Source organism: Zea mays, chromosome 3, assembly GCF_902167145.1.
Source record: "Zea mays cultivar B73 chromosome 3, Zm-B73-REFERENCE-NAM-5.0, whole genome shotgun sequence".
Lineage (NCBI taxonomy): Eukaryota > Viridiplantae > Streptophyta > Magnoliopsida > Poales > Poaceae > Zea > Zea mays.
Genome location: NC_050098.1, coordinates 164,269,802 through 164,285,639, shown reverse-complemented (window position 1 = coordinate 164,285,639; position 15,838 = coordinate 164,269,802). Strand labels below are relative to the sequence as shown.

Here is a 15,838-nt window from a genome sequence, read left to right as displayed (position 1 = left end):
TGGAACACCACTAAACTCCCTATTGCAACGTTGTTGTAAATAAGAGGGGGAGAAGTATGGTCACAAATTGGGATTAAGATGCTTGCAAGCAGCTGAAGGCTATGCCTTCTGAGATAGTAAATGCAGACCAACTATTCGTTGGTAACCAACCTAGTGTTGGTAGACACCTAGAGGATATGGATTATCCTGTGAATGGAAGACATTCACAACCTAGCTCAGTGCACACTGATGAGGCTAGGTTATCGGAAGCCCTTGATTCTCGTTTTGGGATTTCACGAGGAATCATAAGGGTACATAAAAAATGACTTTATGTCAACTGGAGAATTGTGTTATTTAAAAGCTACAAGTGTCGACACATACATCTCAGCAATTGTATATGCACTCTAAGTGATCCAAAAGACTATGGCCATAGCAGAGCACGAGTATGCTCAAATTGGATCTTGTTGAGTGATATAATGTTGCAGAGATAGCCTTGCTCACCGGAATGAAGTGTTAACTTATTTTCACTTCAAGGTATCTTACTGTGGATACAAGTTTGTTTTCATGGACTTGGAAACAATGAGGTGGTGAGAAAGCATGGCTAGTAGCAACTGGGTTTATACGCAAACCCAAGCATTATTTTAATGCTATAAATTCTCCTCTACTGTGAGTAGTTAAATTCCGATTCAATAATATGGGCAGTAAATCATCTATCTGTGCAGTTGATAGATGTAGTGACAACATATGCATATGTGGTCACTGGATTATGGTATTTATGGAGTCTTGAAGGATTTCAAATACATAATCACCAATCACAAATCTGTAATGCTTGGAAAGTCTTTGTGACTTAGAGCATCCTGGTCAAATATGGTACATTCGACCTAGTGAATCCTTCCTTCTGAAAGGATACACAAAGTATGGTATGTTCAGTGTAAATATGTGCAGCATATTTTAAACATACATTACTTATCGACGGAGTTCGAGATAGAGGATATGAATTGAAAGAGATTTTCAATTCAAACTAAACTATCTTGAGTATCTTGGATACAAAGTTGTCTATATCCAACGTATACTGAAGAAATTCAATATGAGAGAATCATTGTTATTTGATTCTTTCCGATCATGAGATGTGCTATTGTATATTGCAAGAGCATCCGGCCGGATATTGCTTTGCAATGATTTGCTAGCTAACAGCACATGAGATCGAATTATGATCTCTAGATGTACTCATGCTCTCCTTATGTTTGGATATACTGATCTTGGATATCTATAGAAGATCCCCAGGTACAAGATCAATGACATACTTCTGGTAAGTTGGACCTCCTGTTTGATAAATATCAATCAACAGAGATTAATGGTCACTTACACTAATCATTCTGTAGCACACTTCGTGGGATTATACAGAATGATATACTACATATTGAGGGTATGTGGTGGTCATGATTTTATATCATTGACCTTATTATCTATGGAGATAATATCACTTTGTGTTGTTTAGATGAAAAACAAGTTACAAACTAAGTCTCTACTTACTCCACATTTTAGATGTGTTTGAGAGCAGGTATGGGATGACTTAGTGATTTGTAAAGATCAGGGGGAGTTTCCTCTTGATCTGAAGAACTTGTTCCTGCATCATGTTGTACTCTTTTCTTTGCATGAGTTTTCCCCTGTTTGGGTTTCTCATTCAAAGTTTTTAATGAGGCAACATCAACACAAGGTCTATGTCGTATCATCTATTTTTCCCGTAGAGGTTTTCAAGGATGATACATTATGACATAGCTATTGTTGTATTTGAACTAGGTTATGAGTTTATCTCATAAGAGTTTAAATGATCAACAATAGATCGTGATTATTCTCCTTATTTTTCCCATTGGGTTTTTAAGGAGACTCGGCTCATATGTTGATTTCCCAGATTTTCTGACACGATTATCTTGGAGAAATATTAGCCTGAGTTATATGTCTCATCATTTATTTTCCCCATGGGGGTTTTTGAGATGATGAATATAGACATATTATTGTTCTTTGGGCTAAAGGTCCATTGGAGAACAATGCCGTATTGTGGTTCAATTGAACCACTAACCATTATCTATAAGGATAATTGAGCTTGTGTTGTTCAGATGGAAACAGGAAAATAGAGATATGAACATCTTGCAAACAAAGTCTTGTGATAATCTTGTTGATCTATTCACAAAATCTCTACCATACTCAACGTTTTCAGAAATGTGTTGAGGTGATTGGTATGAGAAGACTTAAGTGCTTGCAAGGATCAGGGGGAGTAATTCTCCATGATATTTGACCTGTTTTGAACCATCATATTACACTCTTTTCTTTGTATGAGTTTTGCCTTGTTAAGGTTTTCTCATCCAAAGTTTTTAACGAGGTAATATCAACCAAGCTATATACTTCATCATTGATTTTTCCCCACAGGGGTTTTTGGGAATGATGATTACAGACATATTTTCTTTTGGAGGTCAGTGAGTCATGATCCAAAAGATATTGTGTACTCCTTATTTTTCCCACAGGGTTTTTGAGGAGATCATATATTTGAAGACAGCTTGCAGATTGATCAAATGAACTTGGATTGATCAAGGGGGAGTGTTACAAAATAACATGTTACAAAGTTACATGTCATATAGTGACCAATCCAAGGGGCTCGACGAACACATCCCCAAGGGACACACCCCTTGGGGATGATCCCTGTCACTTGTATATAAACAAGTTCCTCCCTGCAATAAACACAACTGTGATTGTCTCTGTCTCTCTCAATCTCGTTACCACTGAGTAGATTACAACAGGCGCGGCTGGCGGCTCCACTTCATCGTCCCCACGGAGACGCAGACGCAGCCGCAGCCGCGTAGGCGCCGTGCCGAAGCCTCGCCAAGCTGCCGGACGCCGGCCTTGGAGTGGAGCGGGGACTGAGCCCCGCATGGCCCCTCCACCCCGCGGCATGCGTCGACGGTTGCGATCCGTCTCGTCTCGTCGCCTCGCCACCGCATTATTCGTTTTATCCATCTAACACTGGACCACACTGGCAATAATAACTTTGCGCCGCCTTTCTCGACCCCAATCCATTGAGCGAACCCCACTCCTCCTAAGCTTCCAGCCACGGACCATGCCACGCAACAGTGCTCTACCCTGTTGTTGTCTCTGCATCGTTCGTCGGATAGCCACGGGTCCGTGGTCGATTCCAGCGAACGCACGGCATGGCTTCGTCCATGCCTGTTATTTCCTACCGGTGCCTAAATGCAGTGTTTATTACACAGGTTGAAGCATAATAAGCATCCTTTTGCTACGGACTAGGAGGGTGACCTGTCCTCTCCAGGCGACAACGGAGTCTCGGTAGAATGGCTGCCACGTGCTTGCTTATCACTTTTTTATCAGGATGCTCTGCTGGTTTTCAAAGGAGAAAATGTCAAACGCATATCACACAGAGACCTGAGCACCGCTTCGCTGAATTATAAAAATCCCTCGCCGACAAGCACAACAGCAACTAGGTGCTACTAATCCCAGTAGCACAACACCTGCCCGCCGCGTACATCGTTTCTGCCAATTTATTTTTTTCTCGATCTTTTTCACCACTGAGAGCTAGTTTGTCAATTCCATTATTTTAAAGTATTTCCTTTTTCCAAAAGAAAAATGAAATAATGTCTTTTAAGAAAATATAACCTTTAATAAAATGGAGTTTCCAAACTAGCTGCGAGTTGTTTTAGAGTGAGGGAAGATCAGTCTCGAGTACCTAAATGATTCCTAGTGCCACCTTTTGTTTATACATAAAAAATAACAAAGAAACAAGAAGATGACAATTTGTTCTAGATAATAATCTCGAAATAAAAATGTATGTACAAAACATGTCCGAGAGCAACTCAAAGTCAAAATCAAACTCTCGATCGCACTAGGAACCTCTCTACACTGAAACAAGCGTTTTCTTTTTCATTTTTGTTCCCATTCCAGCGATCTCCTGGGCCATCGCCGCCCGGCTACTTGATCCTGGGCGCCGGCGCGGTGGACGGGGGCGCAAAGAACCCGACGGCGCGGCACTTGACGTCCAGCCCAGCACCGCCGGGCATCGGCATTGCCCCGACGGCCGCCGGCGAGGTGGCGGTGGAGCGCTTGTAGGGGCCGAGCCACTTGGCGAGCATGTAGCGCGTCTTGCGCCAGGGCGGGACGTGGAGGCCGTGGGCGCGGAGCGAGCGGCGCGCGGCGTCGGACGCGACGCGCACGGCGTGGCCGACGGCCTCCTCCCGCGCGACCACCGCGGGCGCCGGCACCGCGGCGACGACGGCCGCGTACTCGGGCGTGGCGCGGGCCACCTCCAGCCCCGCGCGGAAGTCGGCGTCCACAATGTACCTGGCCCGCTGCCGCGCGCCCGGGCCGACGGGCGCGGGCGCGACCACGTCCACGTACTCGTACGCCCCGGCCGTGATGCCGCCGGACGCCTCCCACCGCGACCGGCACACGCCGGCGTCGTACCCGGCGCCGCGCAGCCTCCACGCCACGGCGCGCCGGAACGCCGCCCCGTGCGCCCGGAGTGCCGCCTCGGCCTCCGCGGCGGCCGCCACCGCTGCGGCCAGCCTGATCCGGAACACGTCCTCCTCGGCCGGCGGGTCGAGCAGGGCCCTCACGGACGCCACGGCGGCGGCCGCCCGCCCGGGCCCGTCCTCCTCGTCGGAGTCGCACTCCTTGGGGGCTGGGCCCGGCCCGCCTGCCTCGGCCGCGCTGGCGCCCGTCTCGAGGAACGCCTGGACGAGCCCGGAGAGGCAGGCGGACGCGTCGTGGTCGCTGCCGCTGCTGGTGCACCCCGCGGCGGCGTCCCCGCGGAGGCGCGCGCGCACGGCGTCGTCGAGGCGGATGTACACGGCCATGTCGCCCGCCAAGTGGTGCCGTGAGCCCGTGACCGTGAGCTGATGTGAGCCTGCGACGGTGCGGAGGAGAGGGGGAGGCGGGCGCCCGAGTTTTATAGGGTGGTTGGCTCGGCGACGGGCGCCCAACGGGAGGAGGGGTTTATTCCCTGGATTAACCGCGGCATCAGGCCAGGCGCCCCCCCGCCGCCAACCGGCGACACTATTATTGTTTGAGAAAACGGATTAGCGAGCGGAGAGCCCTGGAATATGCTCTCCCCCCCTCTCCTTGTGATGGCGCTAAACATAGAACCTTCTGGCTAATTCTGTCATGCCGCGCTGGGATTGGTAGCCATTCCGGGGACCCAGTGGCTGGCACGCTACACAGCGTCTAGATTCTTGTTACCGTGTGCACTGCCTTTTCTTTTGTTCTTTGGTATACATGTTTCTGGTACATCGCTAAGTGATTGTAGCCCATAACGCCGCGTATTTTAGCGTCAAGGGGGACGGTAAAAAAAACAACAACGAACACTATTTAAGTACGTGTGCTGCTCTGCCCTTAGCATTGTATACAGTGTTTAGAAGCGACCCTTTGGCCTCCAAAAGGATCAAGACGCAGCATATTCGCAGCCCTTACGGGGAATAAACGAAGGGGCCCGATCGTGTAGATGGGGCAAGTTTCTCGATCAAAAAAACCGGTGAGTGACTAGGCACCCAGACCGATAAGCATCGTCACGTCCGTATGCTGAGACTCGACGGAGGTGACGGAAAAAGTCCCACATGGTCACGAATGGATTGGGTGGCCCGGCGAGGGGGACTGGGGGACACGTCACACACTGTGGACACAGTGACAGCGCGGCCGGATATGCCACTCGCCCGTTCGAGGAGGCTAGTAGCACTACCTACTGCGTGTCTGCGTTGCGTGGCGGGGTCTGCGGATATGCGGCGGCATCCCGGCCTTTATCCTCTGTCACGCGGGCCTGGGCGAGGCGGGCGCGATTGGGCCAGGTCAGCGCGAGCCAGGTGCCGCCGATAGGGAAGACCGGAAGAGGGAGCCCGCACGAGCCTGCCTGGCCCTTGGCGTTGCCGTGGGGGCGCCCGCGCGGCGTCGCTACTAGCCGTGCGCCCGTGCTGGAGCTGGTGCCGCCGATAGGAACCTTCTCTTTCGTTCTGGCTGCGTGGTTGAGAATTCTCGTTCACGTTTTCCTAGGAGGCCTTCTCGTGCACGTTTTTTTTCCTAGGAGGGCTGTTGGCTGACGTTGTGAGTACGGGAGATGCTTGAGGAGTTCGTGTATATACTTGATGAAGAAAGATCTATGTGGTGTGTTAGCGCCGTTGGAGATGCATCGACTTTACGAGCAATTCACGGTCCGGAAATATCTGTAGGTCTTTGCGCAGGCATGTTACCCCGTTCCGAAATCTCGACGTGGACAGGGACGACCTGTACTTGTACGGGTAGGTCTCTAGTGCGCAACACAGTTCACCGGCGAGAACCTGTCGGTGAGGGAGAAATCGACGAAGCTCTGCAGCACTCGCGCTAGCTACCGTTAGATTAGATGCGAAGCACAGGTGTCAGTATGGCTAATATCCATCCCAATCGGTGTACTAGTGTGTAGTGAACTAGTGATAATTCGACGATTTGCCAGCAGCCAGGATGAGGTGCGCGCGACGGGCAACGTGACCATGTATCCTTTGATTCCTTTCCAACGGCCGTAACCCACCACACCGAACAGGGTGTCGGGGGGTCGATCCCGCAGCGAGCCTCGCTGGTGGGCCACGAAACAAGGCCGCCGGTTGCGATGACTCTCTCGCCCAGCCCACCACGACCCAGGTCTGGTCCATGCCGCCGAGTTTTAACCGTCCACGTGCTTGTGCTGGTTGGCGGTTACCGTGGGCTTCGGGACGAGGAACGTATCATCCTATGCACACATCGTTATGCATATTATATATATATATATATATATATATATATATATATATATATATATATATATATATATATGAAATCAATTTAAAGTATTTTTGTTCAATTGTTTATGGCTGACATATTTTTATGAAAATCACCTTCCACACTCTACTCCCCCCATGTTCAATAGATGCAGGCATACACATACAGCGCTTTGCTGCAACTGCAAGGTTGATCAAGGGGCCGGGCCGGGGGTCATCATCAGTCGGATAGGAGTAGCTTTGTTGATCGATTAACTATTTTGAAATTAGAGAGGCGATCACCAAGCGAGCTAGAGAGAAAAAAAAATCATATATAACGTCATGACCATAACTTTGTTATAAACAGATAGGTATATATAGATAGACTAGGTATTTGCCCGTGCGTTGCCACGGAAGCTAAAATTAGTATAAAACATAAATATATAATGACAAACGTCATGATAAGCAAAATCCATAACAAAATATTACCAGAACAATAATATTATATTGACGATATAAACATGTAATGTTATAAATCTTCCGACTCAAATAGAATAAACAAATGTAGAGAAAACATTATAATATCACACAAATTATTTTTAAAGAACTAATATAGAAATCGACCTCTAGAGGCCCTTTTGCTAGGGACGATTCTTATCAGCTAGACCATTGATTATGTCAGGTTTCTTCTTAGGCGCGAACAGATATCTCAAAAAACGCTCTGTATGAACATCAAGCATAGAACTCCAAAAATTTGAACGGTCATGTGGGATAAAATCACCAGCAACCATGTGAAAGTGAAACGCGACAGAGGCAAAGAAAAATCATTAGAATCAACTATTAGCAACATGCAGTTCGCTTTAAGTTCAATCTCGTTACATCAATAAGGAATAGACTTCTTTTGATGAGTTAGACAGATGCTTAAAAGCTTTATAACCAACTTATTATTTTTTGCACAATCCAGCAACAATTCTAAGACCTAAAGCCAGTAGCAGTATATATCCAACATGGGTTGAAAGGGCCTGATGCTGAATGGAGCCACAGTCATATCCTTCTACCCACCCTGCCTACAAAAACACAACTTCCCAAAACCTATAAAAATAGAAATTGAAAACGACCAATACTACCCTCGCTGGTTCCTTGATCAGTCTGATATTCTAATCTCTACTCCTAGCACATCCTTTACACAACCTCGTAAGTCACAAATGCAATGCCAATTGAGGGCACCACCTGGAGACGAAAAAACAAGGGCAGGATGTTAGAAACAGACTACATAGAATTTTACAGAACAAAATATTGACAAAAATTAGAAACAATTTGCCAGCTAACGTTAGGCAACATCAAAAGTTTGTTTTAGTTTTAAACTTTTCTTAGAAGGATTACCTTGACTGAGTTTGGCACAAGACCCTTGTATAGAGCACCAACTCCATGGCGAACAATCTTCCTGAATGCATCGATCATGCCATTGTACTGGATTGCTTATTTGACTTGCCCAATAACAATAGAGTCAGCATGGCTCCAACCAACCATATGCATTCTTGTACTGATGACATCAAGAGGGTATGCAACAGTCTGGCCAATGGTTCCAGCCACAGCTACGCACTCAAGCCTTGTAACTACGTGAATCTCGTTGTCATTTGCAAGGCCAAATGAATTTGTCTAGATTAGCTAGTCTTTGAGGGACTCGTATACAACAAAGTTGAGACCAACCATATGGAACCTTTATGAAGATAACCAACCAAAAAGTGATAAGTAGTTATTAGAGAAGATTTTTCAGAAATTGGGCAATGTAGATATCAGAAGAAAATTTCATCAATGTTAGAAAAGAGAAATGTGGTTGAATCGTGTTTGTTGCGGCTAGTCTTCATGTTTTTGTCACACTTGTCTGCAATTTCTAGGAAAATTACTTTCATATTTTGTGGAGTCTTTAGTCGCTAAACAAAACAAACATGACATAGCAGAGAATAAGCTTTCAAAACCAGGAGACAAGGATATGTAGAGACACTAGCAAAAAATTTCAAATAGTTTGGTCGTAATACCTTTTTGTGAACACTGTAGAACCCACTATACTGAACTATTGCACCCAAGAAGGAATCAATCAAACTTCCACATAGGTCGGCAACTGTGCCAAGGGTATAGCTAGCAGCTGGCTCCATAATACATCAGGAGCACTTTGAGTGGTGAAAAATCCTATCAGCACAAATGCAAGCCCAATCGAGAATCCAGCTGCTGCTGCAAGAAGCCCATCTATGGTTACACCACCAATGGTAGTCTGTCGCACTCTGAACAAATCAAAAGGAAACAGTGAAAAATTATATGTTTGTTAATGATTTGTGCAATCATAAAAAAGACTTAACAACACCTTGAATGTTGTGATAATTCGTGGCTCAACTTTACAAAGAATGTCGAGCTCAGATGACCATGTATCTCCATTGCAACAAGCATAATGTCCGATAACACCATCAATAAGAGCAGTAACAAGAGTTGACTCTTTTGAATCCAAACACCTATCTATCCCTCCGATGACTAATGCTATCGACACAACCGAGATACTTGCAATACCGCTATTTGACAAAACTTGCTTCCTGCCAATAAGAGTGGGTTGCACCTGCATTAGAAAGATTCGAAAGGAAACTTCCTGAAATCCAAACATATCCAGCTAAGCAATAATGTCAATATTTTCAGAATTAGAAAGCTCACAAAAACAGGCACAATGGTTGCAACTCATTTACATCCACTGTCATGTGGGAGTGGGACCAAGTCTACCAGCAATGGCTCACGGCATGGCGTCGCGCCTATGAACAAGGCTTGGTATAGGAAAAGTGAATTTAGGTTTAAATTCTTGATTGGTAATCAATTGTAAGTAACATATATTTAATTTCCCTCTTTCTATCTCCATCATCACTGGTAGGCTTGCTCCACAATCAACATGAAATCCAGACCAAGAGCTTTTATTTTCAGAAAAAAGACTCTAAATCTAAGAAGAATGGGTAAATAAGGGCGGAGGATAATCTCACATCAAAACAAAACTGTTCATTGTTTATTATTTTCTGTATTCTAGCAACCTATGAATAAAAGTGAGCAAAATGTAACAATCAATGGCATAGCTCATGAACTAAAGAAAGTAGGCATGCTGACAAAAATATTAACTACATCATTGTATAGAAAGGCATACAAACCATATTTTATTAGACAGTGGGCATGATATCTCCTTAACACAAGAAAGACAATTGAATTCAAATTGAGGGTCATCATCCTTCCACTTATAAAAAGTTAGCTCATCTAGTAATTTTATGGTTGCACAATGCATATGAAGCCCTTGGTTTCTCCTCTCATAAAAAATTATAAAATCACTACTCGATATAGGAAATAATCAAACAAAACTCCCACCACATACTCTGAGAATCTGTAATGATAGCAGCAGAGTTTCAATGATTATAATTGTTTGTCTAAAAGCAAGAACTACTAAAAGGGATAGGTATAAAACTAACTATGTATGACATACCTTGCAAGCACTTCTTTGTGACAATGACCACAAAACATGGTGGATCTTTTTTTGCTTTGGAATAACCTATTCTACATATGAAATACGAAATACCTTTCATAAATAGTCTTTTCTAAGTCTACAAAAGCACCACCACATATAAAAAGAATATTTGTCATGTCTATCTGCAGTATGATGATTCATGACATTCTGCTACAGGTTTGTCACCCTGAGCAGTGAAAGACCATGCAACATTTACAATGAACCAATGCCTATAATATCTAAGTACAGAGTTGCAAACATACTCTATGCCCGGAAACACAAGGTATCCAAGCAATTTAGACAAAATAAGGAGCCTGGTTAAATACCACCTTGCCCCTACTTATTAGGACAGGTGGGGTAGTTCAGATGTTATTTTCCTAAGTTATTGGCTGGCTGTTTTGGGTGACACCAAGTTCAAAAGGAATCTCAATATTTGCTACCAGAAAAAAGACAGAGGAAAGAGAGGGTTGAGTGAGGATCCAGAATACCTTGTATTTTGGTAAATTGAACACTAAATAGAAAAGAGCATAGGTATTATATATGCCACTATGCCAGTAACAAACAAGTTCCTCGAAGTCTAGAAGCAGTTGATCTGGTTTTGCCCTTTTTTGTTTCGGCAGTTGGTGCAGAGCACTCTTAAGATATTGTGAGAAAATTGGCATGTGTATGGGAAGGAAATGCATAAAAGAATAGAAATGAACAAAAAATATAATAATTAGAAAAGGAATCAACTTGCGTACCAGTGAGCTATAGAATTATTTAGTCATAAATATGAGAGCTTATAAAACAACACCATACTTTCGTTTTGAAGGATACCAGTGAGCTATAGAGACACCATCAGCTAGAAACCCATCATCCTGTTTGAAGGATGATGCTACTCTCAAGCCCACTGATCTCACCCTAGTGCTGTTTGAATTTGTAGCGAAGAGTTGGCGGGTCGATGCCTTTGTCTTCTTGGACACATTCCCACCCTTTCAAGAACTGGACTCTGCATTATCACAAACAGGCGATCAGAAAGCAAAAATCATTCTAAAACACTAAAATGAGCATGGTCTTATGAATGAATATTAGAATTATTGCGAAAAACTCTAGTTCAGTTCATGGAGCCATAAGAAACTAAAACTCATAGCTGACAAGTCACATATTTTTTATTTCACTAAACGGATTTATGGATGAAGTAGTGGTTACCAAAGTTTTGGATCCTAACCTTTTTTATCTCCTTCCAACAAAAATAATCCATTGATTATTTCATCCATGCACCTGCAGGCGCCTGGAGATATGTCCCGGATCCTCCTTAACTTGAAACCCAACACTCTTTAGCGAGCTGGTAACACCATGCTAAATAGTGAGCAGATGGCAGGCACCTCTAGCTGCAGGCCAAGAAAGCTTAAATGAGAAACTCGCCAATCACAACAACACAATATGTAGCAACCATCAGTTTGGTGTAACATATTTGTTTCTTCTTCTCCTCCAATCCAGAATGAGATCCCCATCCTCATCCACGACGACTGCGTCAAGCGAATCACCTCCTCAACAGAGTAAATCATGTTACCCCAACGAGCAACTCAACACATACGCACCAAACTAACCTCTACATCATCAACACGAGATGAGGAGGCCAGAGACTTTGTCATCCCAGTTGTTACAGCCCTCCCTGCAAGATTTGGGTATTTGTATAAGAGGTATGAAACCATATTGACATTGCACTCCCACACCCCACACCCTCAATGACTCTCCGAGAAGAGAATGCAAACACAATATGTAATGTATACTAAGTTACTAACTGCTTCCAGTAAATATAAAGCGCCCATAATAATTAAACTAAATTGATGAGTTGAAAGACACAAACGTACAAGAACTTCCACTTTTGAGACCAGTGCCTAGGGGCAGGTACTGTATTTCTGTATGCCTTGAGATATATAGGCAATTTTGGCTCTGTAGCAGTTGCATCCGAGACATAGAATTGAAAAAAAACATGAAACAGTTACCCCGAGAAACATTAGGCACTCATCAGCTCCTTCTTCATGTGCATCACAATTAGTTGTCTCGTCCACATTTACCTCTTCAAGCTTTGATCAAAGTTTTAATGTCAATAATTAACTCTACTTTCTGCGGGTGATACCAGATATAAACAAGCATCAATTAATAATTAATAAAAAAGAATAAGGATGAAGTGGTTCATTTGACAAAACTGATTTACTATAACATAAAATTGTTACTGCGCCATGATACACAGGGTTGCTTTCAAGGAAAAAAATTGAAGAAAAAAAGGAAGATTTCTAGTACTACTTTGTTCCAGTGACTTCTAAATGATAGTTTCCTCATAATACCCAAGGTCATGTAGGAACCTGACTAAACTAAGCACCTTATGTTAACACAGTGAAAACAAAGCACTACTTCAAAAAATCCAGCGCTTACAAAATGCCTGAATTCATGGGGATATATAGCATAATACAATGTCTATCAAAACGTAGCACAACAACAAATGGTGAAATACTAAAATGCATCCTAGACAGGTACTGTAGTTATAGGTTTATTTCACAAGGTGGCGCAAACAATTGTGATAAATGCCCCAACCAGGCGCTCCTGTTGTGAGAGATGACTAAGGAGGTCATCGGACCTAGAGATATGCATTGTGTACTTCTTGATCTGCAGCAACCACGCAAGCAGGGCGATCAGATTGCCGCAACTGTCGTTTCTTTTTTGGGTCGCTAATTTTGGTTCAATCTAGAAAGGGTGGCGCAAGAACAAACACATGGTGGGTTGTGAAATCCTACTAACCTTCTCCAGGAGGAGGTAGGAGCGGAGGAGGAAGAGCGTGCGATCGAGGTCCATCTGGTAGAGCGAGACCACCAGGTCGTCAACGCCGTCGTCGACGAAGTCATCGAGCGCCTCCTCCTGGGTGACACGACACCAGGAGAGGGAGCCACGGTCAGATCCAGAGCTGTGGGGGGAGTGAAGGAACGTGGTCATGAAGACAGGGAGGGAGAAGAGCGTATGAGGTGTTGGATCTGCTCGTGGACACGTAACGCGAGGGGCGAGTCAAAGCTGAGGATATCCGACGCGGCCTTCTCGTTGAGCCACGCTCGCTTGAGCAAATCGACGTCCGTGGCCGCCGCCGCCGCAGCAGAGTCACCATCGTCCCATGTGGTCTTGTACGCACGCAAGACACCGACCATCTCGAACTCGAGCTCGAAGTCGGGGTCCATGGCGGCGTGTGGATTGAGGAGCATGTAGAAGGGGTGCCAGCGAAGTCAGTTGCCCTTGAGAAGGGGAGGTTGTGGACGGCGATGAACTCGCGATGTATGGGGCCCACCTGTCGTAGATGTTGTCGGCGTAGATCCGAATCGGCCCGTCTGTGGGCACACCCCCTCGCTGCCGGTGGGGAGATCTCGGCGGTGGCTCGCGTGCCGCGCATGGTAGACGGGGATGTGGAAGGTGGAGAGCTGTTGCACCGCGCTTTATGGATCCACGGAAGGAGGGTGGCGGCGGGCGGGCAACGTACGAACCGTCGAGGTCGTCGTGCACGAGGAAGATGATGACTTCACCAAAAACGAAATGCCCTAAGTTTCAGGGTGGAGGACGATAAAACTGAGATGGGCGACGGATGGCTTGCTTTTGACCTGTGGTCGTGGGCAACGAGGAGGAGGTGTGCTCGTGCGATGTTGATGTCGGCACGAGCGGCGAGGTCCATAGCATGACACTCGCGTCGATCTGGGGGCGGAGGTGGAGGTGAAAGAGGCACAAAAGATTCAGGCGTCTCCTTGACTACCGGCCGGTCGATCCACATTTAGGCGTGCGCTTCACCGGTAACATCGCGGGGTGGGCGACGAGGAGGAGCGTCGGAGTCAGGGGGCATCACTTGGGTGGGTGGGGCGATGGCGGCGGTGGCGGTGGCGTCGGCACATGCGAGCTAGGGTTTTTGGGTGAGAGAGGGTCGGAGGGAGGAAGGGGAAGCAGACGAGGGAGCGGGGCTGGTGGGCAGGATCGAGGAGCGGGGCTGATGGATGGGATCGACGGTTGAGATCGCAAAAGGGTAGAACAGACGGTTGAGATCGTAGATCGGCAGAACGGAGGTGAGGCAGGCTACCCTTGCAGTCTTAATAAGTAGTATAGATATAGCTCTATTGGATATACATGATCCTACTAAGACAGTGGTGGCGACGGCGACGTATATATGGTGGCGTTTGGTTCACACGAATTATGAGAATCCTACAGCTTGTTCGCTGCGGCTTGCTGCGGCTGCAATCCGGCTGCGGCTGCGGCTTCTACAGTATTTTTCTCTCTATGGATTGCAGCTGCAGCAGTCCAAACAGCTGCAACAGTGTCGGCTTGTAGCCAGCCGAACACGCCCCTAGCTTTCAACCAAACACTGTCGATTTTTTTTATCTAGGATATACCACGCTGCACAGACACTATCTAACATTATCAGGATTCCTCGGGTTATGTGCACGGTCTAGATTCTCAAAATCTCTTGGTTTCCAAACGCATGTAGATCTGTTTAAACGTCTAGTCGGGTGGTGGGTCATTTAACACGGCCCATACACGATCCGTGGCTAGTGTCGGGTTGGGCCAGGTTGGTCCGTGCCTCCATATTTAACGTGTGGGATCGGATTTTTTTTGGGTTGGGTTGGGGTTTTTTGGCTTTAGGCCGAGTTGGGTTATTTGGCTTTAAGTCGGGTTTTTTCGGGTTAGGTTGGGTTTTGGGTCTAAAATCATGGCCCGTGAATTATTGCGGGTCAAAAATTATGGCCTGTACATGCCTATTGCAATGATCGAGACGGGTTGGGTCGGGTATTTTCAGGAGGATCGAATAGGATTAGTCGGGTCGGATAGCTCATGATCAAGTCTAAGTGCATGGAGTGGATATTATCGCCAGCTAATGGCAGGGAATGGACAGATGGGCAATATATTATCTCTTGGTGTTGACAAAGGAAAAGGAAGCAGCAATAACGCATGACCGATACCACTACTGTCGCTAGTGTCTTGTGTCTTGTCGGTGAAGCTAAGCCTCCTCTGACTAAACTCTCGAGGAATCTGGCCAGACAAGTGTATCCAATCCCAATCTAGGTAACAAACGTCTCGAGAATGCCTACTTTTTTTTCTCTCCTACCAGTGTTCTGTACGTCTGTACGTGAATCCACATGTCCGTGACGGAGCATGCATGCATGAAGCGACGTTGATTTAGACTCTGTCAGATGGACTCCGCGGTGCCATCGGAACTAGGCATGAGCAAAAAGAACCGGAACCAAGGAACCGAACCGAAATAACCGAGAACCGGAACCGAACTAACCGAACCGAAGGAACCGTTATGAAATTCGGTTCTGGTTTTTTGAGAACCGAAATAAATGAGATATTTTCGGTTCTGCACTCCAAAGAACCGAAAGAACCGAAAGAACCGAAAAACCCAAAAGTAATAGATTCAATTTGTTACATGTGTTTGTAACTTCGGATGTTGTGTTATCGACTTATGTTGAACCTCTAATCATCAATGTATTATCTATGAAATTATAGTCATTGTGCACTTGTCGTTGTTTGTGGGGAGATGTTGCTGAAATTTCTCACAAAA

At 45.6% G+C, this 15,838-nt stretch overlaps 2 protein-coding genes and 1 pseudogene across 2 annotated transcripts; all 3 read right to left on the bottom strand.

Moving 5' to 3' along the window:
• Positions 1-3,723: 3,723 nt before the first annotated feature.
• LOC103650854 (DUF506 family protein) lies at positions 3,724-5,311 on the bottom strand. The gene has a single exon (XM_008676449.4). The coding sequence runs from the start codon at positions 4,839-4,841 to the stop codon at positions 3,957-3,959; it is 885 nt and encodes a 294-aa protein (XP_008674671.1). The 5' UTR covers positions 4,842-5,311; the 3' UTR covers positions 3,724-3,956.
• A 2,614-nt stretch (positions 5,312-7,925) lies between these two features.
• LOC103652332 (protein PGR-like) lies at positions 7,926-12,609 on the bottom strand (annotated as a pseudogene).
• A 198-nt stretch (positions 12,610-12,807) lies between these two features.
• Positions 12,808-13,478, bottom strand: LOC103652331 (DNA replication complex GINS protein SLD5). Its single transcript, XM_008677942.2, has 3 exons — positions 13,270-13,478; positions 13,051-13,168; positions 12,808-12,918 (listed from the first exon to the last, which is right to left on the bottom strand). Exons 1-3 carry the CDS (start codon positions 13,476-13,478, stop codon positions 12,808-12,810), a joined length of 438 nt encoding a protein of 145 aa, XP_008676164.2.
• Between the last annotated feature and the right edge of the window lie 2,360 nt (positions 13,479-15,838).